General features: G+C 36.2%; 1 protein-coding gene and 1 non-coding gene across 8 annotated transcripts in view; one reads left to right on the top strand and one right to left on the bottom strand.

The window, feature by feature from the left end:
* PARG (poly(ADP-ribose) glycohydrolase) overlaps positions 1–24594 on the top strand; it is a 123196-nt gene extending 98602 nt beyond the window's left edge. For all 7 annotated transcript variants that reach the window (XM_046027969.1, XM_046027968.1, XM_046027972.1 and 4 more), the window contains 4 exons: positions 211–319; positions 9751–9856; positions 23428–23556; positions 24233–24594. In XM_046027969.1, coding sequence (XP_045883925.1) covers positions 211–319; positions 9751–9856; positions 23428–23556; positions 24233–24387 — 499 coding nt within the window. In that variant the 3' untranslated portion in view covers positions 24388–24594. The remainder of the gene's footprint in view (positions 1–210; positions 320–9750; positions 9857–23427; positions 23557–24232) is intronic.
* Positions 6292–6364, bottom strand: TRNAK-CUU. The gene has a single exon. It is a non-coding gene; the product is annotated as a tRNA-Lys (tRNA).
* Positions 24595–25955: the final 1361 nt, after the last annotated feature.

Here is a 25955-nt window from a genome sequence, read left to right as displayed (position 1 = left end):
TAATGCCTAATAGTCCATAATGTGTATGCCTTGAAATCTAAAAATGTTACTTTCTGCCCTCTTGTTTTGCTGAGACCCATAGCTACTGGTTTGTTGGTTTGTTTTTAATATTTTAGCCCTGCCAAACTCTCAGAAACCCCACCTCCCGAGAGTTACATTTTGTGAGTGTCTTTCCCCACTCATCATCTTCCCCCTTCCCTCCTGCCTCAGGGATGCCTGGCAGCGGCGTGGCACTGAAATCGTCGCCATCGATGCCCTTCACTTCAGACGCTACCTCGACCAGTTTGTGCCTGAGAAAATCAGACGAGAGCTTAACAAGGCCAGTAACCTCATTTCTTACTTCATCTGGCAGCTGTCATCTATTTACTGCCATTTTATTAATGCTGAAATTAATGCTTTCTGGTAATTCTTGGCAATGTCAGTATGTCTGCCCACAGCTCTCCTGATTTAATGGGTCTGTCAGCTTGTACAAGATGTACTTTCCATTTCATAATTGCTTGATTACTGATGCCAGATAAGCTGTTGCTTGATGTTAAGCCCCACACATGCATTTAGCCCATCAAGTACTTTTACTTGGTTTGGAACATTATTATTGTAAAACTGTATAGAAATGAATGAGCGCTAAAAAATTTTTTTCACACATTTTACTGACGTCTCTACAAGGTAAGCCATCAGGGTCAATACAGATAAACCATAAGTTAAGTTCTATTATAGGTAAGATCCACATGTAAATTGTTTATTGATTAGGTAATTTGACATATTTATGACAGAATCTGTGATTTTCTGTGATGCTTAGTGGCTGTCTACTATAATTATTTTTCTAATTGTATTACAGAAATATGAAAATGAGTCATACCTATTGCTCAGATTTTCACTACTATTAACCATAGTAAATAAACTCTTAACACACAGTAGAGTGCTAATGCTGTTCTTTTTTTTTTTTTTTTTTTTTTAAAGATCCTATCCACTTATTTGACAGAGAGAGATCACAAGTAGGCAGAGAGGCAGGCAGAGAGAGTGAGAGGGAAGCAGGCTCCCTGCCGAGCAGAGAGCCCAATGTGGGACTCGATCCCAGGACCCTGAGATCATGACCCGAGCCGAAGGCAGCGGCTTAAACCACTGAGCCACCCAGGCGCCCCAGCTAATGCTGTTCTTTAGACTTAGGGCTTTACCAAAACAGTTGATAAATTCTTTAGATCTTTTACAGCCAAGAAGACAGTCACATTTGATTATGAGATTGTTTATTAAGATAATTGCATGGACTTCTGATAATGACAGCAGACTGGGTGTACCATTGCAAGGGAATTGGGAGTGCCCTTGGATTGGCACATTTGACATTATGTATACCCTCAGCTTCCCCCTGATCTCACCACAGAAATGGTTTCTCTTGTGGTGCTCTGCATATCCTAGCACAAACACCTTCCCTTTTGTATAGTTAGTAAAATGAACAACCAAATAATCCAGAGAGGCTTTTACTGCTTTCAGAACTTGGTATATATTTTGGGTATAATGATATATATAATCTTATATTCTGATCTACTTGAGAATCTAATTGTTGAATGTGTTTTCTTATACATATCTATTAGTTTATTTTAATTATTTTAATGTTTAGAGTTCTCAAAGAGATCTCTCTTTTTTTTTTTTTTTTAGATTTTATTTATTTATTTGACAGACAGATATTACAAGTAAGCAGAGAGGCAGGCAGAGAGAAAGGAGGAAGCAGGCTCCCCGCTGAGCAGAGAGCCCGATGTGGGGCTCGATCCCAGGACTCTGGGATCATGACCCGAGCTGAAGGCAGAGGCTTTAACCCACTGAGCCACCCAGGCGCCCCTCAAAGAGATCTCTTAAAAATTTTGAAGAGTAAATGCACTGTTTTCCAAAGTTGAACTTGAGAGATATCACTTATATTTTTTTAACTAATTCCACAGAAAAGCTATGCAGAAAGGCTGTTCTGTGGCATATCAACAGGTATAATTTGTTTCTTTTACCTGACTCTGAAAATTAGAGATTCTGGGACAAAGAATATCTTTTATTATTAATACATTTTAAATGTAAGCCTTTCACTGTTCAAACTCTTACCTTAAGGCAATTATTTCCAAGTACATGATGTTTTTATTATATAACATACCAAGTAGAATGAGATTTATCTTTAGATTTTTACCTGATGTTTCTTCTTTATTAAACACCTATTATATGAATTTGTCACATGGTCATGGTTTGATACTAGAAGATACTTACGTAGGCAGTAGGTAGTTTGGAGAGAAATGTATGAAAAGGGAATGTGTTTATTCATACTCATTCAGTAACACAAATTTAAAGGTTCTTTTTCTTATGGATAAAATTTATATTCCCATAAATACTTTTCTGTAGGAGCTAGATCATTCAGTTTTAGAAATTATTTTCAAATAGCGATCTTTTTAAATTACATTCCTGGGCATAAATAAATCTTTTCTTTTTTTTTAAACTGCCCATGGCCTATTGACGTCTACATTTACTGATATAGCCCTAACCTCAGTTTACCTATCCTCAAAGCCACCAGAAAGTTTAAAGATGTGAAACCTTGGTGTATGGGAATAGGTTAAGTTAGTTGTAAGCACTGAAAGACATTTATTTTTAGAATGTAGAGTCCTTAGGAAACCCATGTTGTACCGAAAGAGTAAGTCTTTAAATAACAACAGACAAAGTTTTATTTCATTCAAGCCAGTCAGTGATAAGTACCCTGCCTTGCTTCTGAAAACTTCTCAAAAATATTTGTTAAATGCATTAGTTGGTGATTAATGAAACTTCTTAGATATTACTAACACAGTTTTTTAAAGCAAACTTTTTAGGTATATGTTATCTTAAATCACTTAAAATGTTACAAATTTATAGATATTTCCCAAATGTTCTTTAAATGCTAGATAAAGCCCAGTAAGTCCAGTGTTGATTCAGGTATGGAATAGATGAAACCATATGAAGCAGATGGATTGATAGTTATGTACTTTTCTTTTTCAAGCTGCCGTCATTTATATTAATATGCATTAAATTTAATTTATAGTTCATAAGAGATTCTTTTCTGTCAAATGCAGGTTGAAGTTTTCTTAAATTATGTAAGTAACAACAGTAAAAGTAATAGCTAACATTAAATGATATGCTTATGATGTAAATGCTTATGATAGGCACTCTACTTGGCACTTCACCACCCAGGGAGATGTAGATAGTCTTCTTGTCTCCAATTTAGAGATCATGAACCGAGTCTTAAGAAGTTGAATAGCTTGCCCCATGTCAGACATATGGGCAGTGATGAATTCAGGACTTGAATTCAGGTTCCCCTCGCTTCAAATCACTTTAAAAAATGTAACTTCTCTCAGATAGAGATTACTTTAACTAGGTCTGTCTTTCCAGACTTTTTAACCTGTTTCAGTCTTAAATCATTAAGAATATTCCCTGCATTTTGTTAACAATCTCCTATAAGCATATTTGCTTTGGTTACCTCTTTTCTTTTCATCATAATCCTATACTGTGAGCAGGTCTCCAGTTGATTGCTTTTCTCAATATCCTATTTTGTTTGATATACTTTTTTAAGGAAATTTGAGGACTCCCCCATATCATAATTTAATTATTTATTAAATTCCCATAAGACAAGGAAATACCATAGGTGTAGAGTAGGCCATCAGCATATGGGCTAATATTGAGAAAGCACCTAGCTCAGGGCCTAGCACCATGAGAAGCCACTTGATGAATGTATGTTCTTTCATTCATGGCCAAATTCCAAAACATTTGCTTTTATAGCTGAGAATTAGTTTCCTAATTCTTTCTTTGAAAAAGCAGAAAGCAATAAATGATTTTGTTAAATGTCATCAACAACTTAGAGAACTAATCCAAATCCAAATAACTTTGGGTCTAAATAAAAGCATTCCATCATTTATTGGTTACATTTACCTATTAAAATAGAGTATGAATTTTAGTACAGTAACAGAGAGTATTACATAAACTGACAGCACAACTTGGAGAGAATTTAAGTTAAATATTTATATCTCACTGTTTTGTAAACTTAAGTTTAAAGCAGAAGTCTATATTAAAATGCTTTTAGAGATGACTTACACAATTCTACTTTTTTCATGCCAGAGAGAAAGTGAGCAGGAATAGAAAACTCCTTTTTTCTAGGAAGTAAGAGAGCATAGGACCAGTTTTCACCATCAGAATTCAGTGTGGATCTCTGAACTCCAGGGGCTTGTTTGCTACTTTTAGGTATTAGTCATCAGATATTAATTGAAAGGGCAATCCCTCAAAGTGTTTTATTCTCTCTGGAAACAGTCTGCTCCATCCAGGTTTCACCTGTCCTATTGGACCCACATCATGACCTACAAACAGTTGGTTTTTAAAAGGAAGAATCGGTCACCTTTTATCTAACTGGTATTATGGAGCAGTGTTTAATCCTGTGAGAGATCAGCTGGGTGACATTCTAGAGGAGAATTATCTTTGCAGTTGGGAAGATTTATGACTCCAGCTTACAAAAGTGGCAAATAGCTCAGCAAGGGAAGAAAGAAATCATCTGTGAAAAGTTGTATTTAACCATGTTAGACTCATTCAAGTAAGATTAAGTAATGAATATATTTCATAGAGGCTTCTGGATCAGAAATTGATTAAGCAAACTGACCATCTCAGCATGAAATCACCATTTACCCCCCCTTTTTAAAAAGATTTTATGTATTTATTTGACAGAGAGATCACAAGTAGGCAGAGAGGCAGACAGAGAGAGAGGAGGAAGCAGGCTCCCCGTGGAGCAGAGAGCCCGATGTGGGACTTGATCCCAGGACTCTGGGATCATGACCCAAGCCAAAGGCAGAGGCTTTAACCCACTGAGCCACCTAGGTGCCCACCATTTACCCTTTTTAAATTGATTTCTTGATGTTTTTGGTATTACCCATCAACAAATTTGGAAAGAGGTTGTTATTAAACCAGAGCTTACTTCAATAATAGCTGCTGGTATTTCTTTTCTAAGGAGTTTAACACATAGAGTAGCTAATATAGCTCAGTTAGTTGTGAGAGTGTTAGAATGGAGGAGGAATTCAACATCTGATCATTTATATTTTCTTAAAGTACAGGTTGACTCTTGAACAACTTAGAGATCAGGGATGCCAACCATCTGCATGGTCAGAAATCTATGTAAAACTTTGAACTCCCCCAAAACTTAACTATTAATAGCCTACTATTGACTGGAAGCCTTATTGACAACATAAACAGTTGATTAACACATAGTTTGTATGTTTTATATATTATATATGCTGTATTCTTTTTTTTTTTACTTCTTTTCAGCATAACAATATTCATTGTTTTTGCACCACACCCAGTGCTCCATGCAACACGTGCCCTCCGTAATACCCACCACCTTGTTCCCCCAACCTCCCATCCCCCGCCCCTTCAAGACCCTCAGGTTGTTTTTCAGAGTCCATAGTCTCTCATGGTTCACCTCCCCTTCCAGTTTCCCTCAACTCCCTTCTCCTCTCCATTTCCCCTTTTCCTCCATGTTATTTGTTATGCCTCACAAATAAGTGAAACCATATGATAATTGACTCTCTCTGCTTGACTTATTTCACTCAGCATAATCTCTTCCAGTCCTGTCCATGTTGCTACAAAAAGTTGAGTATTCATCCTTTCTGATGGAGGCATAATACTCCATAGTGTATATGGACCACATCTTCCTCATCCATTCGTCCATTGAAGGGCAGTTATTTTAAAGAGAAAAAAGTCACCCATGATCCTACCTTTCAAAAAGTTGTTTTCATTGTTATAGGTCTTTCCACATGAATATTTAGTTTCATAAAAATGTGTTTAAAAGTTATCTATAATTTGTATTTTACCTGTTTATCAATATATTGTAAATATTTTTCATATTTCCTAATATCTTCATAATATGTTTAATGTCCATAAAACTGGTAGGATTGATGGTAGGATGGATGGTAGGATGATTAAACTACTATTTTTGAACAATTAGATGTTCCTAAGTTTCTCTCAGTATACATAATGTAGTAATAAACGTCTTTGTTATTTGATTAAATAACAAAAGAAATTTACAAAATTGTTATTATTTAATCTAAGGATAATATTTTTTATGAAATTTCTAAGAGGTTCATTTTCTTTTAAGATTTTATTTATTTATTAGAGAAATCACAAGTAGACAGAGAGGGAGACAGAGGGAGGGAGAAGCAGGCCCCCTGCTGAGAAGAGAGCCCAGGGTTGAAGGCAGAGGCTTAACCCACTGAGCCACCCAGGTGCCCTGATAATAGTTTTTTTTTTCAGTAGGCTCCACGCCCAGCGTGGGGCTTGAACTCACAACCCTGAGATCAAGAGTCACATGCTCTACCAACTGAGCCAGCCAGGTGCCCCTCTAAGGAGATTTTAAGACTCTTGATTAATATTACTTTATTCTCTTCCAAAAGATTCTTTTTTTAAAAAAATCCTCAAACAGATGCCCTGCTGAGTGCAGAACCCTACCCGGGGCTCGATCTCAGGACCCCTAGATCATGACCTGAGCTGACATCAAGAGCCAGCCAGTCAACTGACTGAGGCACCCAGGTGCCCCTTTTCCAAAAGATTATTAAGGATTTTTTTTTTTTTTAAGATTTTATTTCTTTATTTGACAGAGAGAGAGATCACAAGTAGGCAGAGAGGCAGGCAGAGAGTGAGGGGGAAGCAAGCTCCCTGCCAAGCAGAGAGCCGGATGCAGGGCTTGATCCCAGGATCCTGGGACCATGACCTGAGCTGAAGGCAGAGGCTTTAATCCACTGAGCCACCCAGGTGCCCCAAGGATTTTTTTAATATTATGTTTGTTTTTAAGAAATCATAGTATTCTAAGATCTCAGAAAATCAGTATTGGTACCAACTATGTTTAAGTTAGACAAGTGGTAGTAGGTTGTCTTCAAGTAAACAACTCTTTAGGAACAATAATTGTTAAATTATTAATCTAGCAAACAGTATAAACTGTTTATATTATAATGAAAGATAGTTTAATTATATCTATTGGGCCTGCTAATAACCTTGGTGTTGAAGCCTAAGTTCTTAACTTCACTGTTCATGTGTGTGTGTGCCTGGGTGTTTGTGACCAGTATTCCCAGGAGTACCATCTATTTCCTGGATCCTCTTCTGCGCCTGTAGATTTTTACAACTGTTTTTTTTTTTCTTTGTTTTATTTTTCACTTTCTTTGCTTCCGTCCTACATTTCTGTCTTTATCTCATTATTTCCCAGTTGGGCTCTAGTTTGTAACTCTAGATACTAGTGTTTTCTTCCTGTCTCTTGCTTTTCAAAGCTCCCCTTTGTACCTTCAGGACTCCAAAAATACCTTTATCTTCCCTTTCTTCTTCCCTTCCCATCAAAATTCATTCTGAGAGATAATTGTTCATTGGTATCCTCTACTTACTGTCCTAAGATATGAATGCTTCTCCTTTTCCCTTTAAAGTTGTTTATTAGTAAAAAAAAAAAAAAAAAAAATAGCTCTGTCTTTGGTGGATGTCAGGTCAGGATGTGACTATAGAGTTTGAGCTGGCTTTTTCTTCTTACTGCTCTGATTAATCTCAGGTGCTCTGGCTGTGAGTGTGGGGGGAAAAAATGTTATTTGTTGCCAGCATGGAGCTCTTGAGAATTCCTAGTACCTTTTCCCGTGAAGTAAGAACTTGGCAACCCTCTTGAGGTCTCTATCCATATCTGAACTTTATTTTTTAATAAAGGGTCCCATTGCTGTTGTAAAAGGAAATGATTCCTGATTAGGGACCGTGTTCTGGTCTCCAGCATTTGAGGGATCCCTCTCCTTACTGTAGGAGGGAGAAACATAGGTTGTCTCTCTAAAGAGGACGCAGAGGAGCTTGCTGCCTGTCTCTTATTTCTGACCTTAGAAATGCTTGGTTTAAACAGAATAAAATAATTTTGTATTTAATGATTATAAACAGTTATTCTTTATACCCAATTACTTTATTGCATTTGTTGCATATATTGCATATATGCAGTTGTTGCATATCATTTAATTTCTGGTTAATTTTTTAAAGCTTGGATTCGTTTTGCTCAAATACCAAATGCAATTAATGTGAGTTTTATAGTTTTTTTTTGTTATGGCCATTTTTCAAGGTAGTTGTGGAGGGGTTTTTTTGTGTGGCTTTTTGTTGTTGTTGTTGTTTTTAGTACAGTTGATTAGCCCTTTAGATTAGATTTTTCTCCTAATAATATAAATATTTCAAGTTCTCTCTTAGGCTCTAGTTTCACCAAGCTATGTTTGCTCATTAAAGATGTCAGCCCAGATACAGAGATGGCAGTAGGAAGAGACTAAAGCCATTCTGACAGTATAAAAGAGAGGCAGCCCCAACAGGAGGCTAAGAAATCTTCTTCGTGTAGGCCTGTTAAGGAGAATTTGACAGCAAACCAAGTGGCAAAGTTATGTCTATTCTGACATAGTTTGTTCTCTCCCTTGTTGGCATAAAGACAGAGACTCTATATCTTTTAAGAACCTGATGAAAAAAAATTGAACTCTTTGATATTTTTGATCTGAAAGAGATTTTCAGAAGTTCCATGCATCTGATTACACAGGTAATTTGTGAGTTCTACTGTAAGCTCTGTATCACAGCATTGAATAATGGTCTGGTACCAACTTATAATTAATATCTGTCAGGATTTACAGCCCAGGAGGGGGTGGAAGGAATAGCCTTGTTAATCTATCCAGACAGTGTGTAAAATAAATTTTTATACCTTTGTGGAAACTTCAGAAAGCAATTTACTATATTCTATGTGTGGGTTTCATGGAAGCATCTTTCTTTATCCTTGGTTTTTCTCTGGGAACATTTGTCACACATCATTCTTTTTATTTTATTTATTATTATATGTAAGCTATATTTTTAGGCTTTGTTTGGTACTCAAGAGAACCCAGGGGAGATTTGCTTTGCTATTATATTAAACTTTTTAATATAGTCTGATAGTTTCAGAAAACTAAGAACCCTTAGGAGGCAGAAAAACCAACTGGGCTGACAGTAAAGAATGGAAAACAGAAACTCTGAGACCTTAAACTGCAGTCTTCTCATATACAAAATTAGCTGTTCCTCTAATTAATACTTGGCCAGCATCCTTAGGATATATTGTACTTTTCTCAGGTGACTAGCAAATTTTAAAATATTCTGGCTTAAAACAGAGCTATGAAACAAGAGAATCTTAGCTGGAGGGGATCTTAAAGGTTATTGTATAACCAGATGTAGGAATCCCTTTTATATATACAGTTGTTTGCTCATTATCAAGCATTTCAGTGGCAGGAAGCACATTTAAAAGCTAATCACAGTTACTAATCTAGTCCCAATAATTCAAAGTGAGCACTGAGGAAGCATAATGGAAAAAAAGGGGTGATCAGAAGCCTTCAAATAAAGAAATGTGTTAAATGCCTTTCCTCCCTTTAGTTCCTGGTAGGTTGTAATTGGGATCCCATCAGTTCTTGAATATTTCTGATATATCCATTTATATTTGGTATTGATTTAAAGGCTTTGATTTGTCTAGCATCAAAAGAAATAAATATTAGAATTGATCATTTCTTACTCTCTTCTTGTATAATCGCAGGATTTTATGCTTTTCCCTCTACCTTGGCCCCAAAAGAAAGAGAGAAAGAAAGGAGGGAAAAAAGGGAGGGAGGAAGGCAATGGAACATAAACTTGATAATAGCTACTGATCCTAGTACATCAGCCAGAAATACTGTTAGTGTCTAGTCACTCACATGTTCTGATGTTTCTTTCATCCTACAGGCTTACTGTGGATTTCTCCGTCCTGGAGTTTCTTCAGAGAATCTTTCTGCAGTGGCCACGGGAAACTGGGGCTGTGGTGCCTTTGGTGGTGACGCTAGATTAAAAGGTGAGTAAATAAGTTGTTTTAAGAAGGCTAATAGCATTGTGACTAGGGAGAAAAGTTATTAGTCCTTCAGACTGGGATTTCTAATGTTCTATTGTAATAAGAGACCACAAAGGTCAAAGAGAAGAGAAAAACAGTATTTGACATCATCCTCTTTTTTTCCTTATCATGTTTAAAGGAATTCTTATTTTTATTTACTATTTTCCTGCAGAGGTCACTTATCTCTTTGATCTATCAGACACAGTATTTAGTTGAATAGAGATACGGAAGAGTCCAAAAAGACTGTGAACTTTCAAACCAAAGCATCCATTAAGCACCTTCCTTGGCAGAAGTGATTTTGATGGACAGAACTATTTTGTTGACTCATGCATTCACCAAACTTAAGAGGCATCTGCTGTGGTAGACTGAGAATACAAAAGTGAATAAGATGTAGTCCTTGCTTTGAAATTCACAGTATATGAGAGAGGCATAGACAAATGCAGTATAGTAGTGAGTAAAGGTACACATGTGTGGGAGTATAGCTTAGGAGAGCTGCATGAATAACATATTTGAGGAGCCATTTGGATACCCAAGAAGGATAAACATTTCTTGCATTTTATTGCTTATGGTAAAAATATCACAAAATCTGATCAACAAAACTATTGTCAGTTTAGCAAATTACGACATTTTCTTAACTCTCAAAAGTGTTAGTTACAGAAAATAGTATTATATTATTACTTAGGAAGGTTACTATTCTGTGTCAGCCTGACTAGTCTGATACCAGCTTGGTGTGCTGCAATATAATCCTGCCACTAACTACCTGGAGTTAGTACAAATCCAACAGGTTAAGGGCAGAGTCCTCCATAAGACCACCCCTACTTCAGACTCTAGCCACAAGTATGGGGCAGGGTGTCCCCAGGCCACCTATACCTCTGACCACCTGCGTACTAATCTAAGAGGTTCTTACAACCCTCTTCGGGTTTGATAATCATTCACTGGAATAACTCAGAGAGCTCAGGAAGGTGCTACTACAGTTTTATGGTAACAGGTGAGTGAGATCTGGGAGGGAATACAGAGCTTCCATGCCTTCTCTCTGTGGTGTTGGAGCACATCACCCTCCTCACACATTAATGTGTTTGTTAACCTGGAGGCTCCACTGACCTTTGATGTCCGGAAGTTTTCACTGGGGCTTCATTATGTAGGCATTGTTGATAAAATCATTGGCCACATCATTGAACTCAATTTCAGCCCTCCTTACACTCCCTGGAGGTCAATGGCTGAAAAATCCCAAACTTGAAACTCTCTCAGGGCCCTCCCAGAGTCACTTCCTTAGCATAACAAAGACAGTATCACTCTGGAAATTCCAGAGGTTTTTGAAATTCTTTGTTACATTACAGTTATTAAAGTAATAAAAACAAAGCAAACATAAAACAACCAGCTAGACTTGATAGCCAACCTAGATATAGATAAAATCTGTTTGGCTGGGAATAGAACAGTTGAGTCTGAGTGTTTTTAACATTTATGAGTGTTACTTTTATAAAAGGGACACATTTACTATTTTTTTAATCCAGAAAATTACTATGAAGTAGGTAAAAATCATCAGAATTCATTGTTAGCATTTGGTGACCATCCTTTCAGAAAACATTGCTATATAACAATCTGTGTAACCATTTGACATTAATAACATCACACCATACTGTCTATGCTCTAAACTCTTTTTGAGAACCCTACAATCTGATGGATTTCTTTCAACACCAACAAATGTAAATGTACTGTCAACATTTTTAATAGCTACATAGCATTCTGTTGTTTGTACCTCTGTGTACCATAATTTATTTCACTGGTTCTCTCATTTATATACAGTTGGTTTATTTTATCTTATAAGCAATACTGCAATATATAAATATATGTTATATATCATTATTTTTGTAGGATTAATTCCTATAAGTGATCAGTCACTCAAATATATCTTTATATTTTGATTACTTGTTGCAAACTGTCCTTCTCAAAAGCCGTGTCAATTTATACTATCTTCCTTGTTCCTTGTATAAGAAACCTTACCAATATGGGATTTTGTCAACTTTTAAAATTTCTCTGAGGTTTAACATTTTCATACATATACTGCCCATTTTTATTTGCTTTGTGACTTTCTTTTTCACTCTTCTGTTCACTTAGCTCTTTGGGCATAGTTTTGACTTTTCATTGACTATTAATAACTGTGTATATTTAAAAAATGTTAATTATCATGTTGCAGGTATTTTTCTCAGTTTTTTTTTTCATTTATTTCAGCCTATTAGGTTGTTGTCATGTGGAGTTAATTTTTATGTGTTCACATATTTGTGGCATGTTTTGAAAAACCATTTCTATTTCTTCATTCTAAAGATTTTCTTAACCACACTTTTTTCATATTAAGAAACAAAAACTGCATGTTATTATTTTCAGTGTTTTGAAAATCTATAGAAGAAAGAATTTCTGACTTTATGAAATCCTTTATCATCCTCAGTTTGTTTGAGAAACCTGTTTTTCGCTCTAGGCTTATTGATCTTATGACAGACACTTTTTTTCTGTTTTTCCCTTAAGTAAAATGAATGAGTAGATTCATATCATCAATCCAAAAAACCAGGTCTGCCATAAGCCTTGGTCATTTGTGATGGACAATTTGAGAAGCTTTATAAATGAGTTTGTTTCCTTTCTTTTCCTTATGGCATAAAGAATCTTTTTCTCAGATTATAGTTTTGTTTCCCCTGGTGAGTATCAAGCATAGCATTCAAAGATTTTCATTATGTATTTCATTTTCTCAAGTATTGAGACTTAAACTTTAGAGTGACTTTTTGATAACTCCCTCCTCTTCATGAATTTGAATAATCATTTAAAAATTGAAGTAGTTATTTATTCTTTAGTGGGGAATTATTTGCTAATATTGATTTTGGAAAGAAAGATATTGTGGTACATCTATGTAATGAAATATTATGCAGACATTTTAACTTGTAGAAATACAACTGCTGACATGGAAATATGTTTTTGGAATACTGCCAAAGCAGGGGGAATGCATAGTATATGCATGATATAAAGCATTTTAAAAATTAAATATGAATAAAATAAGTATCACACAAATTTGAGATTTTCTGTGTTTATCCATTTATGTGCAAAGATTAACCATGGTTGTCTCTCAGTGAGTGATTCAGATGATTTTTATTTATATTTTTCTGTTGTAAGCATATATTGTTTTTGTAATAAAGAGTTTTATCAAAAGTGTTCTGACAACATGGACAGACCTTGAAGGCATTTTTATGCTAAGTGAAATGAATGAGGCAGAGAAAGTCAAACACTGTGTGTCTGACTTCTGTATGGAATGTTAAAACAAAACTCTAGGCCATAGATACAGAAAACAGGTTTCCAGAGGTGGGGTTGGGACTGGGTGAAGGGGGTCAGAATGTACAAACTTCCAGTTATAAAATGAATAAATAATGGGGATGTAATGTATAACATGGTGACTATAGTGAATAACTGTATTGCATATTGGAAAGTTGCTAAAAGAGTAGATATTGAAAGTTCTCATCATAAGAAAAAAAAATGTCGTAACTATGTGTGGTGATGGGTTTTAACTGCTTTTTGCAGTTATCATTTCTCAGTATATACAAATATCAAATCATTATATTGTATACCTGGAAACTAATACAATTTTATATGTCAGTTATATCTCAGTTTTTAAAAAAGTCAGCCATCAGGACAGTGTAAGCCCCTCTTTTACAAGCTCACCTTTTCATTAGTCACATAGACATGAGCAAGGGGGGATTTAAATCCTGGATGAATCCTAGAGAAGAGAGTACCAAGAAAAAGATGTTTGCTAATGACCCAGTATTAGGGAGTTAAAGCAGATGCATAGGAAAGAATCAAGAGGCTATGGTCCAGTTCAGAGTATCAGTGGATAATACAAGATTGGAAAATTAAAACTCTTTGACAGCAGATAAAAACAGGGCCAATATTAACTTTTTCTCGACTGGCCTACTTTATCTGTGCCTAGGTCCTACCAAACCTACCAGGAAGACTCTTTGAACCATCAGATGCTATCCCTACCTTACAAGAGAAAGAAGGAAGAAAGGATAGTTTAAAACAAACAAACAAACAAACAAACAAACAAAAATCATGGAATGAGAACATCAGCATTTAAACTTAAACTGGTGTTTCTTTTATTAGCAATAAGGCTAAATATTTGTTAATATGCTTGCTACCTAACTGTACATGAGTGTTAAAATTTACAATTTAATTTTGAACCTTTTTCATTGTACATTCTGCTGACAACTGTTAAGATAATATTTTTCATATATTCATTCATTCAACAGACATTTACTAACAACTTCCAGCTAGTTGATTTTAGAGCCAGAGGGTGAAAAAGAAGGGATATGGGGAAGAGGGAGGGACTTGGCGCCTGTCCCCCACCGGCAGCCAGTCATTTCTTGCATGCCTGTGCTACCACATGGGCTTTCTCTATTCTCCTTCCTGGTCCCTCATCTTTCTGAGCACCTTGTGGAGGCCTATGGAAAAAAGCTTTTTAGTGAGTGTGAACTCTCTTTATTTCTGGGACTCCTGCTTATTCCAAAGTAACTCCCCAGTCTGCCCTTTGCTTTTAAAATTATATTAAAGTTTTAGTTGATTTATTCTTACCCATTTGTATGCTGGTCACCTCTGTCTCCTATGCTCTTTCAAAGATAGTAGTTTATGTGTTTCGTATCTTCTCGGAGGGGGTTGTCATACTTTGGTTACCTTGCAACAATGCAACTCTCTGGTAGACTCAGGAAAAAATTATTTTTTGGATTACTTGGCCTTTTTTCATTGTTAGGATAGAAGCAACTTCCTTTTGCAGCTTTATTCATCCTATCTCAGTAGAGACTGTGAAATGGGCTTCTGCCCTATGTGTACCACTGGCACCCATGAGATTTTTAGGAGATAATTTAAAACCATTTTGAAATGGTCAGTTTAAAAACAAAATGGTTTCTTTTACCTTTTATTTGTAAATTTTATTACATTATCATCAAAGAGTATAGATAGTATTATTTCTACTTTTTGGAGTTTTTTGAGCTTCTCTTGGTGACCCAACAGTCAATTGTTGCAGATACTATATTGGCATGTGAAGAGATGTCTCTGAAGGGTATAGGACTATTCTAGGTCTATTAGATTGAATCCTTAATAGATCACACTCTGTATCCCTCTAATTTTGACTGCTTGCTTTGTGAAGGGATTGAGTGGTACTCTAAAAGTCTTTCTTTTATATTTTTGCCAATTCCCCCTTCCATTTCCTTCAGTATTTATTTTTTATACCTTTTCTCTACTATGTTACCTGACTTGGAAAAATTATGCCATTGCTAGTTTACTGTAATTAGAATGTATCTTGATGTTATAATCCTATGTATTTTCTTGTCTATCTCCATTCCCTACCATCACTACCTAAAAGTGATGTACAAATAAAATATGCTCAATGAAATTCTCTTTAACAATAGTTTATTCAACAACCCTTTGTGCCTTTCATTAATTTAAGATTTTGCACAGTTTTATGAAATTGCCTGTTAGTATCTGGTTAATTCCCTAGGTTCCTTTAAGACTCCACTCTAGTGTTAACTGTTCCCCAAAGATCCCCATTCCTCTCCCACCACCTATCTCCAACTCACCAACACTGAAGCAAAGCTCTATAGTAGGATTCTTTAATTTTAACAGACACTAATTTACCTAGTCACTTAAGCCTGAATGGGGGTTACTAGCAGATGCAAATGAGACAGCATGAGCTGGGGACCAAATAGTTCCAGGCTTATAGTACTATATTTGAGTGACCCTAGAAAGAAGGAGAACTCCTTCGTTTAAAAATTTTATGGAGGGGCACCTGGGTGGCTCAGTTGGTTAAGTGTCTGCCTTCAGTTCAGGTCATGATCCCAGGATCCTGGGATCAAGTCCCGCATCAGGCTCTGCACTCAGGGAGGGGTCTGCTTCACCCTCTACCCTTCCCCCCAGCTAATGAGCTCTCTCGCTCACTCTCAAATACATAAATAAAATCTTTTAAAAATTTTTTTAAATTAAATAAAAATGTTATGGAAATACTCTAATTGGACCAACATAGGTCGCTTTTCCATCTCTTGGACCAAATTGTTGTAGCCAGGAAGTCCGTAAACATGGGATACATCCCTTGTGAGATTAAGAAGTTTTTCAGTTGATTTTTATTGCATATTTATAGTAAGTGAAAAATTCTCTGAAATTATAGAAGCCTATCAATAAAAAAATGAAAGGGTATAATAGAAATATGGGCCAGTTCAGTTCAGTTTGTCTTACCACAGGCTCCTTATCACTTTGCTTACTTCTGTCAGAACACATCACACACCATTTTTCTCTCTCAGCCTTGCTCTTACACACTTGAGTAAGAATATTCCTTCCTTAACACTTTCACATTGTCCTCTTCTGTGGGCCCAGTGCCTAGAATGGGGTCTTGTAAATGGTAACGCATTCAAGGTGTCTAGAGTGAGTGGAATGGTCATCAGAACCTTGGAGATGCCACCTTAGTTAGTGGATCTGGGAAATGGCTTTGGGAAATTTTAACTGCCTTTGGATTACTAATGATCAGCTGGGTTTAAGAAAGACTTATTTTCTCCTTTAGTTTGCATAGTTACCCTCCACTTTGTAGCCACATTTTTAAGGTGAGGAAACCAAGGTTCAAATAGAGGCTAATAAACCTGCCCAAAGAGAGAGAGCTAATAAATGTCAGAACCAAAATTCACATTTGCCCTTTCTCAAAAATCAGTATATTCTCATTATTGTTGTTAGTTGAGAGCATGTTGCATGCATTGTGTGTTCCAGAAATTGTACTAAGTGCTTTCCTTACATGTATTAGCTCATAACAATGTATTAGGTAAGTTTTATTTTTATCTTTGTAGGTGAAACAACCAAGGCATAGAGAGGTAAGTATCTAGCCCAAGGTCACAAGGATGGCATGCAGCATTGTTAGGATACAAACCAGGATTGATGCCCGTGAGCCTAGTGTCTGCACTGTTGCTGTTTAATCTTTTTTGGCCGCAAATTCTGGATCTGGATCTGGATTTGGGATTTGCCATTTTGGAGATGGTTGAATTCTTAAAGAGAGAGAGTACATTTAAAGCAAGTGAAAGGATCAGGACACCTGGGTGGCTTAGTCAGTTAAGTGTCTTACTCTTTGTTTTGGCTCAGGTTGTGATCTCAGGGTTGTGGGGATCAAGTTCCAGGTTGGACTCCACGTTCAGCAGAGAGTCTGCTTGAAGATTGCTTCTGCTCTTCCCCCAACCCTCTGTCTCTCTCTCTCTCTCTCTCTCTCTCTCAAATAAATAAAAAAAAATTTTTTTTTTTTTTTTTAAAGCAGGTGAAAGGATCATAGATGGAGGCTTTAGTAATATGGGGGTTTGGAAGCAGCTGCAGGTGGTATTGATTAAAAACAGTAGCCAGGGACACCTGGGTGGCTCATTTGGTTAAGCGGCTGCCTTTGGCTCAGGTCATGATCCCAGCGTCCTGGAATTGAGTCCCACATCGGGCTCCTTGCTTGGCAGGGAGCTTGCTTCTCTGTCTCTGCCTGCCACTCTGTCTGCCTGTGCGCACACGCCCGCGCGCTCTCTCTCTCTCTCTCTCTCTCTCTCTGTGACAAATAAATAAAATCTTAAAAAAACAAACAAACAAACAAAAAAAACCACAGTAGCCAGAGGACAAGACCAGTTACAGAGTAAGAATTGGCTGAGAGGAGTGAGCAAAAAGCCTTGAGCTTTTCGGGTAACCAGGGTGTAAGGGGTCACAAAACACCTTGAGTTTCATTAGAATGGCATGAGTTATACTTTCAAATCTATACTGTTGGGTCTTTTTGCCAGCATGCATTTAAATAATATAAACAACTTGAGGAAATTCTTCTGCTGGCATGAGGTATATTTGCTTGGAGTAGAGCAGAATGATTTGGCCATGATAGCTTTGTAGAATAGTGAGTGAGGGAGCATGTCCTTAAGTCATGGGGTCCAAACCTCTGCTAGGGTTCAAACCTCAGCTCCACTGCTTTCTGGCCTGTAACCCTAGATGAATTATTTAACCCTTTGATACCCATCTTGCCTTATTTTCAAAATGGAGATGATACTAATATATACCGTATCCAGTTTTTGTAAGGATTAACTGAGTTAATTCTTGTAAATCTTGAGTTTGTGCTTTTAAAGCTGCTAGAACCATTCAGCATGCTATGAGAACTCGGTGTTAACAATTGTTACTAAAATCATATGCTGATGGTCTCAAACCACACCTGTGGTATGAGTATCCATCATTTTACTCATTTTTAGTTTGGTTCATTTCTTGCAGGAGAACACTATGAATTGTTTTTTGGTGTTATTTATATTTATTTGAATTTTCTTCATAGCTTAACATTGATGCCAAAAAGAAAATTAAAATCAAGCTCCCTGCAGGTTAATTTAAGTGATTATTTTGGCACCTAGTTGTGCTGGAAGTTAGAATTTGATGCTTTTATATCATACTTGGACTTAGTCCATATACCCTATTAGATTTGTCATTTATTCTCCTCTAACTTGGGATGCAGGAGAATTCACCTAAATTCTGAGACTTAATTCTTTAGATTTGCAAAGGTCTTGGGGATGTTGTAGATAGTGAGGTCTGAAGACAGTTCTGTTTAAAATGATCTTTTCTTAGTGATTACTGTATATATATATATGTATAGTCAAGATTAATTTATATCTCTGGAAATTTACTTGTATATTTATAGTCTAATATCCAGTGCAAGGAGAAAAATTATAGCAGGGATTATGGAATTCTCCACTCTGAAAGAGTCTTTAGGGATCATCTGATCCAACTCCTTCATAGCATAGCTGGAGACAATGCAGGCAAGAGAGTTAAGTAGTCACTTAACTTGGCCAAAGTCATGGCTCTAGAGAGCTAGCAGATGGGTGAGGACTGAACTCCAGTCTCCTGTATCCAGTCCCAACCTGCCTGACACATGCTAATGTTGCAGCCCAGATAGAAATGGATGTGAAATAAAAAATGTAATGTAAATTGGTTTCTCTTACTACGATCCAACCTCTTTTTGGTAGTTATGTCCAAGCTTAGCTCTAAGAGCCTATCCATAGGAACAAGATGGCCTGTGAAGCTTTCTTAAAATATATTCTGTAGGGTGATATATTTTGAATGTTTTTATTCAGACTTCATTTTCATAAGTGGCAAATGACCAGTGATCTTGTATTTATGTATATAAGGAGGAAATAGAACTGAAAGGACTTTTCTTTGGGTTTCTCTTTTTTTAATAGGAAATATTTAAAGCCAAATTTTCATTCAAACTAAAAGGTAAGAAATGGTACTTCTTGATAGAGGAAAGTGACAGTTCGTTTTTTTCTTTTTTATAGGTAGTTTAGGTTAATTAGGAACCTTTTAAAATTGAGTGTACTGAGGCTTTAATATATGCATAAGTTGGTTGAACAGTTTTAATTAAAACTCACTTCTATTTTGAGATTAATTACTTTCAACACTGCAAGATTAATGAGGCCTAGTCATGGTACCTCCCATGTTGTAGATATTCATTAAATATTAGTTTGGAAATTAGGTAATACTTTGGTATTTTAGAATCTCACATGTATTATGTCTTAGATGATTTTCCAAATTTGGGGATAATTAACTATATCAAATTTACTAGTCCAACTTAAATATATTTTTCTTTCTTACATAATTTTTAAAACTTTTTATTTGAACATAATTTCAAATGTACAAAAAGTTATAAAAGGAAAAACAGCTGTGTGTGTGTGTGTATGTGTGTGGACATGCATATATACGAATACACACCATGCACAATTTTTCGGAACACTTTGAGCTCAAGTTATATACATTACACCTGTTTTCCTGCATACTTCCAGTATGTGCTTCCTAAGAATAAAATATTCTCTTATCTAAACACCTTATAATTATTAAACTCATAAATGTATATTGATAGAATAGTTTTATCTACTATGTTCCAGCTTTGTCAGGTGCTGTAATAAAACCATTTATAGCCTTCTTGCCCTCCAATACATGTGTGGTCCAGGGTCAGGTATTGCCTTTAGTTATGATGTCTTTTAGCCTCCTTTTGAATTTGGAGTATTTCCATAGCTTTTTTTTTTTTTTTAATCTTTTATGACATTGACATGTATTTAAAGAACACTATGTTCCTTGAGTTTGTCTGCTGTTTCCTCATAATTAGGTGGAGGTTATGCATTCTTAGAGTAGTGCATAGATAATAGTATCTAGAGGCACTTGATGGCTCTCTGACTCCATTGGTGGTGTTAATTTTGATTACGCAGTCAAGGTGTTGTCTAATTTCTCCACTGTATAGATAGTGAGTTTTTCCCTGCCTTGTAGCTAATAAGCCATCTGGAAAGACATTTTAAGACAAAATTTCCGTTAGATTTGGCATCCTTTAGTGATTTTTGCCTGATTCAGTCTTTACCATGATGGCTGCAAAAGAGGATTATCCTGTGCTATCTCTCCCTCCACCTTACTGATTTAGTCGTTGACTTTCTCCTATGAGTAAGAGCCCCTCCTTCTTTTTTTCTATTATATGTTATCAGTGAGAAGAATCATTATCATTATCAAGAATTCGTATTTTTTCAGTGGTTTGTAATTTATTACTGTATTTAATATTTTGGTGCTGAGCTTGTCCAGAGTTGACTAGTGGGCTCTCCTTCAAACTGACTCCTATATCCTGAGTACTTTCTCTACTTTCTGGTATAACAAAATATCCTGGGCTTAACTTGTACCTATCCTATTCTAACCGTGGAATCAGGCATTTCCCTGAGGAATCCAGCTCCTTTAAAGGGGGAATGGTATTAGAGACCAGGATCTGGGCACTAGCTGTGCTCGCTGCTGCTGGAGTGTCTTCTTTTAAAGCACGTTAGCAGACAAAGCTAAGAATACACACACACACACACACACACACACACACACACACACACACACACAAATATATGTATTTTACAAGTCTCTGAGTATACACTAGTGCCGTCCATTTCAACCCATCCCAGTTATTTTTTTCTTCCCCCATTCAGGCTTGTGTGTCCCCTCTTCTATGGTAAGAACTCCAGCTCCCAACAGTATCAACACCTTTACTCATTTGCTCAATCCTGAAATATAGTTTCAAAATTGTTTTGCCTGAACTACTGTGGTAAGCAAACCTAGTAAAAAGAATTGGGGATTTGTTTGTAATTCTTTTCTCCTTGCCCAAGACTGACAGTATATATAACTCATATATTATGTTCATAAGCTACTTGGGTTCTTTTTTTTTTAATTTTTCTAATTTTTTTTAAAGATTTTATTTATTTATTTGAAAGACAGAAATTACAAGTAGGCGGAGAGGCAGGCAGAGAGAGAGAGGAGAAAGCAGGCTCCCTGCTGAGCAGAGAGCCCGATGCAGGGCTCAATCCCAGGACCCTGGGATCATGACCTGAGCCGAAGGCAGAGGCTTTAACCCACTGAGCCACCCAGGCTCCCCGGGTTAGTTCTTTTTTTCTTTCATTTTGTTTTTCCTTTTCCCTTCAGTGTAGTTATGTTATTCTTTTGAAATAAAATTAGGCTAATTTGTTATTGTTTGCATTTAATTATAGGTTCCTCTCCATTCCCATTCTTACTTTTATTTTTTGAATATATAGAGTATTAACATGTTCTCAAAATAAGGGGTGCCTGGATGGCTCAGTGGGTTAAAGCCTCTGCCTTTGGCTCAGGTCATGATCCCAGGGTCGTGTGATTGGGCCCCGCATCTTGGGCTTTCTGCTCAGCAGGGAGCCTGCTTCCTTCTCTCTCTCTCTGCCTGCCTGCCTCTCTGCCTACTTGGGATCTCTGTCAAATAAATAAATAAAAATCTTTAAAAAATAAAATTTAAAAAAATGCTCTCAAAATCAAAACTATACTGAAGTTATTCTCCATAATGTTTTAGTTTTATTCCCGCCTCCCTTTTTATGAAGTAAAAGATATTATACCTTTGTTGTTTTTTTCAGTTTATACCTATTTTCAGTTTTATTTTTATTTAAAATAAATTTGTTGACTTTTCTCCAAAGAAGACATGCAAATGGCTGATAGACACATAAAAAGATACTCAACATAAACCTCATCATCAGGGAAATGAAAATCAAAACCATAATAAGATATCATTTAAAAAAAAAAAAGATATCATTTTACACCTCTCAGAATGGCTAAAGTCAAAAACTCAAGAAACAAGAGTTGGCAAGGGTGTGAAATAAAAGAAACACTCTTGGCACTGTTGGTGGGAATAAAAAGTGGTGTAGCCAATGTAGAAAATAATATGGAGGTTCCTCAAAAAATCAATAATCCAATAATCATACTATGAAAACACTAATTCAAAGGGATATATGTACCCCTATGCTTACTGCAGTGTTATTTATAATAGCCAAACTATGGAAGCAGCCCAAGTGTCCATCGAAAGATGAATGGCTAAAGATGTGGTATATATATTCCACATATGTGTGTATGTGTGTATAATATTACTCAGCCATAAAAAAAGAATGAGATCTTGCCATTTGCAACAACATGAAAAGAGCTAGAGAATGTAATGCTAAGCGAAATTAGCCAGTCAAGAAAGACACTATATCATTTCACTCATATGTGGAATTTAAGAAACAAAACAAATGAACAAAAGGGAAAAAAAGACAAACCAACAGACTCTTAACTATAGAGAACAGATGGTCAGCATAGGGCAGGTGAATGAGGGGAGGGGTAAAACAGATAAAGATTAAGAGTCCACTTATCTTGATGAACATTGAGTAATATATGGAACTGACGAATCACTATTGTGCACTGTATATTAAATACACTAGAATTAAAATAATAAAGTTCAGAAATTTTTTAAAAATGAAATAATGTCCATTTAGAGTAAGATTATAAAGGAACTTAATTTTTGGAAACATACTTCAGGCTCAGTGATTTGTAACTTTGATTTCTGGGGACTGTGGTTCACAATGATTTTCCCATTCCAGCATACCAGAGTTACTATTCAGTGTTTTCAGTAACAATGACTCCATGCTGCAGTGATTGGTTGGAGGTGGGAGTACAGGAAGGATGCAGGTGTACGCTCTAAGCCATTTTGAGAATGCTTGCTATAGGGTTAATGAGAGCATTAGAACCTTCCAAGTGCATTATTCATTAAAGATCATAGAGACTCCTATGATACAAAAGACTGGTGACTATGTAATAAAACAAAATAATCAAATCAAGCAAGCAAACAAGTTTAGTTCCAAATTAATATAAGTGAAAGAAAATACCTCCTTAGTGCCTTGACTGTGCTGCCTCAGAGGCACCTTCCTTTATTTTCCCACAAAGGTGCTTGTGTGGAATTCTGTGGCTTAATGATACTCTCAGAGCATGTCTGAAAAGTCACACAACTAGATGATTTATACCCATCTATATTTGCCATTTCTAATAACACTTATATTTGGTTTATAAATCTGTAATCCAGAATAAAGCTGTGGCACACCAGCTGTAATTTAGCTGGTTGAAAGAACTGAAGGTGTCTTGATGGGAAGTGTCATAATATAGCTGTGTGTTTTTTTTTCTCTTTGCTACAGCCTTAATACAGATACTGGCAGCTGCTGTAGCTGAGCGAGATGTGGTTTATTTCACCTTTGGGGACTCAGAATTGATGAGAGACATTTACAGCATGCACACTTTCCTTACTGAAAGGAAACTAACTGTTGGTAAGTAGGAAATAGATTTGACACTTGGTATCTAGATAAGCCTGTCCACCATCTTGGTGGACAATCAAACACTTGCTGAAACTGGATGGATTATGGTGGATAAGAAATGAAAGCATGACTTTAAGAAGGGTGGACAGAGTCTTAGTTGGGCAAGATCTATAGAATCTTTTTGCTGACAAAGTTTTATCTGCTATCTTGAATGGGTATGTCAGCTTATTAAAGTCAGGCCAAGAAGCTAGAGTTTAATATCCATTTTTACTTTTATGCATATAGAAAACTAAAAGAGGGATGGCATAGGTGGATAAGTTCAAGTCTAAGAGGCTTCACTCTGAGTCATATTTATCAGACATAACAGCATATTCATTTGCTGTATTTCAGCTGGACGTGAAAGGCCTTGGTATCCTGGAGCTGAATGTAGAAATAAAGTTGCCAGACTCCTAAAATGATAGATGGCTGATGTACCATGTATAGCCTGTTGTTGTCATGAACTAATAAGTAGTTTAAGGTACTTAAAAAAATTTTTTTAACTTTATGTCAGGAAAGCCTTCCAGGAATATGACATTCATGCTCTATTTTCAAAAGCCAAAAGTGAGCACATGTTAACATGTGGAGTGTTCAGTAATTTTATACATCTCTATACCTTAATGTGGATATTGGTCTGGCCTTTACTCTCCAGGAGACGTATATAAGCTGTTGCTCCGGTACTACAATGAAGAATGCAGAAACTGTTCCACCCCCGGACCAGACATCAAACTTTATCCATTCATATACCATGCTGTTGAGTCCTGTGCAGAGACCACCAACCAGCCAGGACAAAGGACCGGGGCCTGAGGAGCTGAGTAAATAGAACTTCCTTCCACCTCTCACCAGAAATGTCCTGTTGGACTTGTCAGGTGTAATATACGAATTGACTTAACTTAATATAAATGTGTATATAATCCAGTTTGTGGGCAAGGATGCAATCCCTTCCACACACCGGCACTTGTAAGTTTGTACATGTAAGCCCCCTCCATCCTCACATAAACAGGCTTAAATATATTTTGTTTGCCTTTTTTTCTATTTCAGCCTTCATCCTTCAGTTTTTCTTTCCTTGCCCCTCAGATTTTCTGTGAAATCCCATGAAGGGTTATGCTCAGCCTGTCAGGTCTCTTTTTTGATGCCTATATATTATGCACATTGCCTCTGCAGCTAGCAGATGCCGGGGAAGAAGTTGAAAACCAAGAAAACTAAGTTAAAAACCCAGTTTTTAACTGGGTTTGCTAAAGATTTCCCTGTAAGCCTTTCACCCCCAACCCTTGTTATGATTGTGTTTGAGGTTTTGAATTTTGAAAATGAAGAGTTGAGGATTTTTTTCATACCTGTTACATAATACACATCCCCTAGGTTAAAACAGTTTTGTAATTCAGACAGAATAATATCCAGATGTAGTTCTTTTGAGACATCACCTTGATCTACAGTGGTTTGTCAGTCCTTTCTTCCCTGATCAATTTTTATTAAAACTGTTTTGGAAACTGACTAAGATGGAAGGAAAGGTACAATAAAAGAGTTTCCCAGATGGTGTTTTAAAAAAAAAGAAAAGATACAAGAGAGTTGCAGGATTTTTCTTGAGTATTTTTTTCTTTTCAAATTAAAATTATTGTTTGTTCTATGGTGCTTGAGGCATATTCATATAACCAAAGTTTAGGAACTGGGAACTTACGCTGATTTGTACGTATTGAAGTTTCTCTGGTATTCAAAGGTTATAATTAATAAATTTCCATTAACAAATCATTTGTCAGAAACTCCCATATCATCTATATTTTATATATAAATATATGTTCTTTAAGTGTGTCTGTGTGTAAGCACATAAAATCAAATAAAACTGGAGTTACGGAAAATGATTAGGTTTAGGCTTAATCAAGGGCTCTGTTTAGAATCATTTATTTATAATTGTGTCCATTTAAAACTGTCATCAAACATATAATAATGTCTTTTGGAGGTTAAAAATGAAAGCTGATACTGCATTGAGAGTAGAGTTTAATTATGAAGCATTTATTCGTATTTCTAAAATAATCCTTAGCTGTACTGTTGAAGCTCTAGTTTATAGTCAGCTGTCAGAAAATGCTATTGGAGGTCAAATCCTACTAATAAGAAATTTTGGTACATGATCCAAACTCCTGGTGTCAGTATTAGCAGGAAAAAAAGGGGCCATGGCCAATGTCTTCATCTCTTTTGATTTGTGTAGAGATTGAGAGGTTAATGGAATTTGGCACCTGATGATAGCCACTTGTCATTGACCAAGTTCTTTACCATAGTGACTACGATTTTTAATCATCTCTCTAAATCCAAGGTGTCTGGCTTTATTTCTACTAATATTAAAGTCTTTTCTTTCCGTCCCAACCCATTCTAAGCTTTGGTTA

The sequence above is a fragment of the Meles meles genome, chromosome 13 (genome assembly GCF_922984935.1).
Source record: "Meles meles chromosome 13, mMelMel3.1 paternal haplotype, whole genome shotgun sequence".
NCBI lineage: Eukaryota > Metazoa > Chordata > Mammalia > Carnivora > Mustelidae > Meles > Meles meles.
The sequence above is the reverse complement of the archived record's forward strand: the minus strand, read 5'-3'. Positions and strand labels throughout refer to the sequence as shown.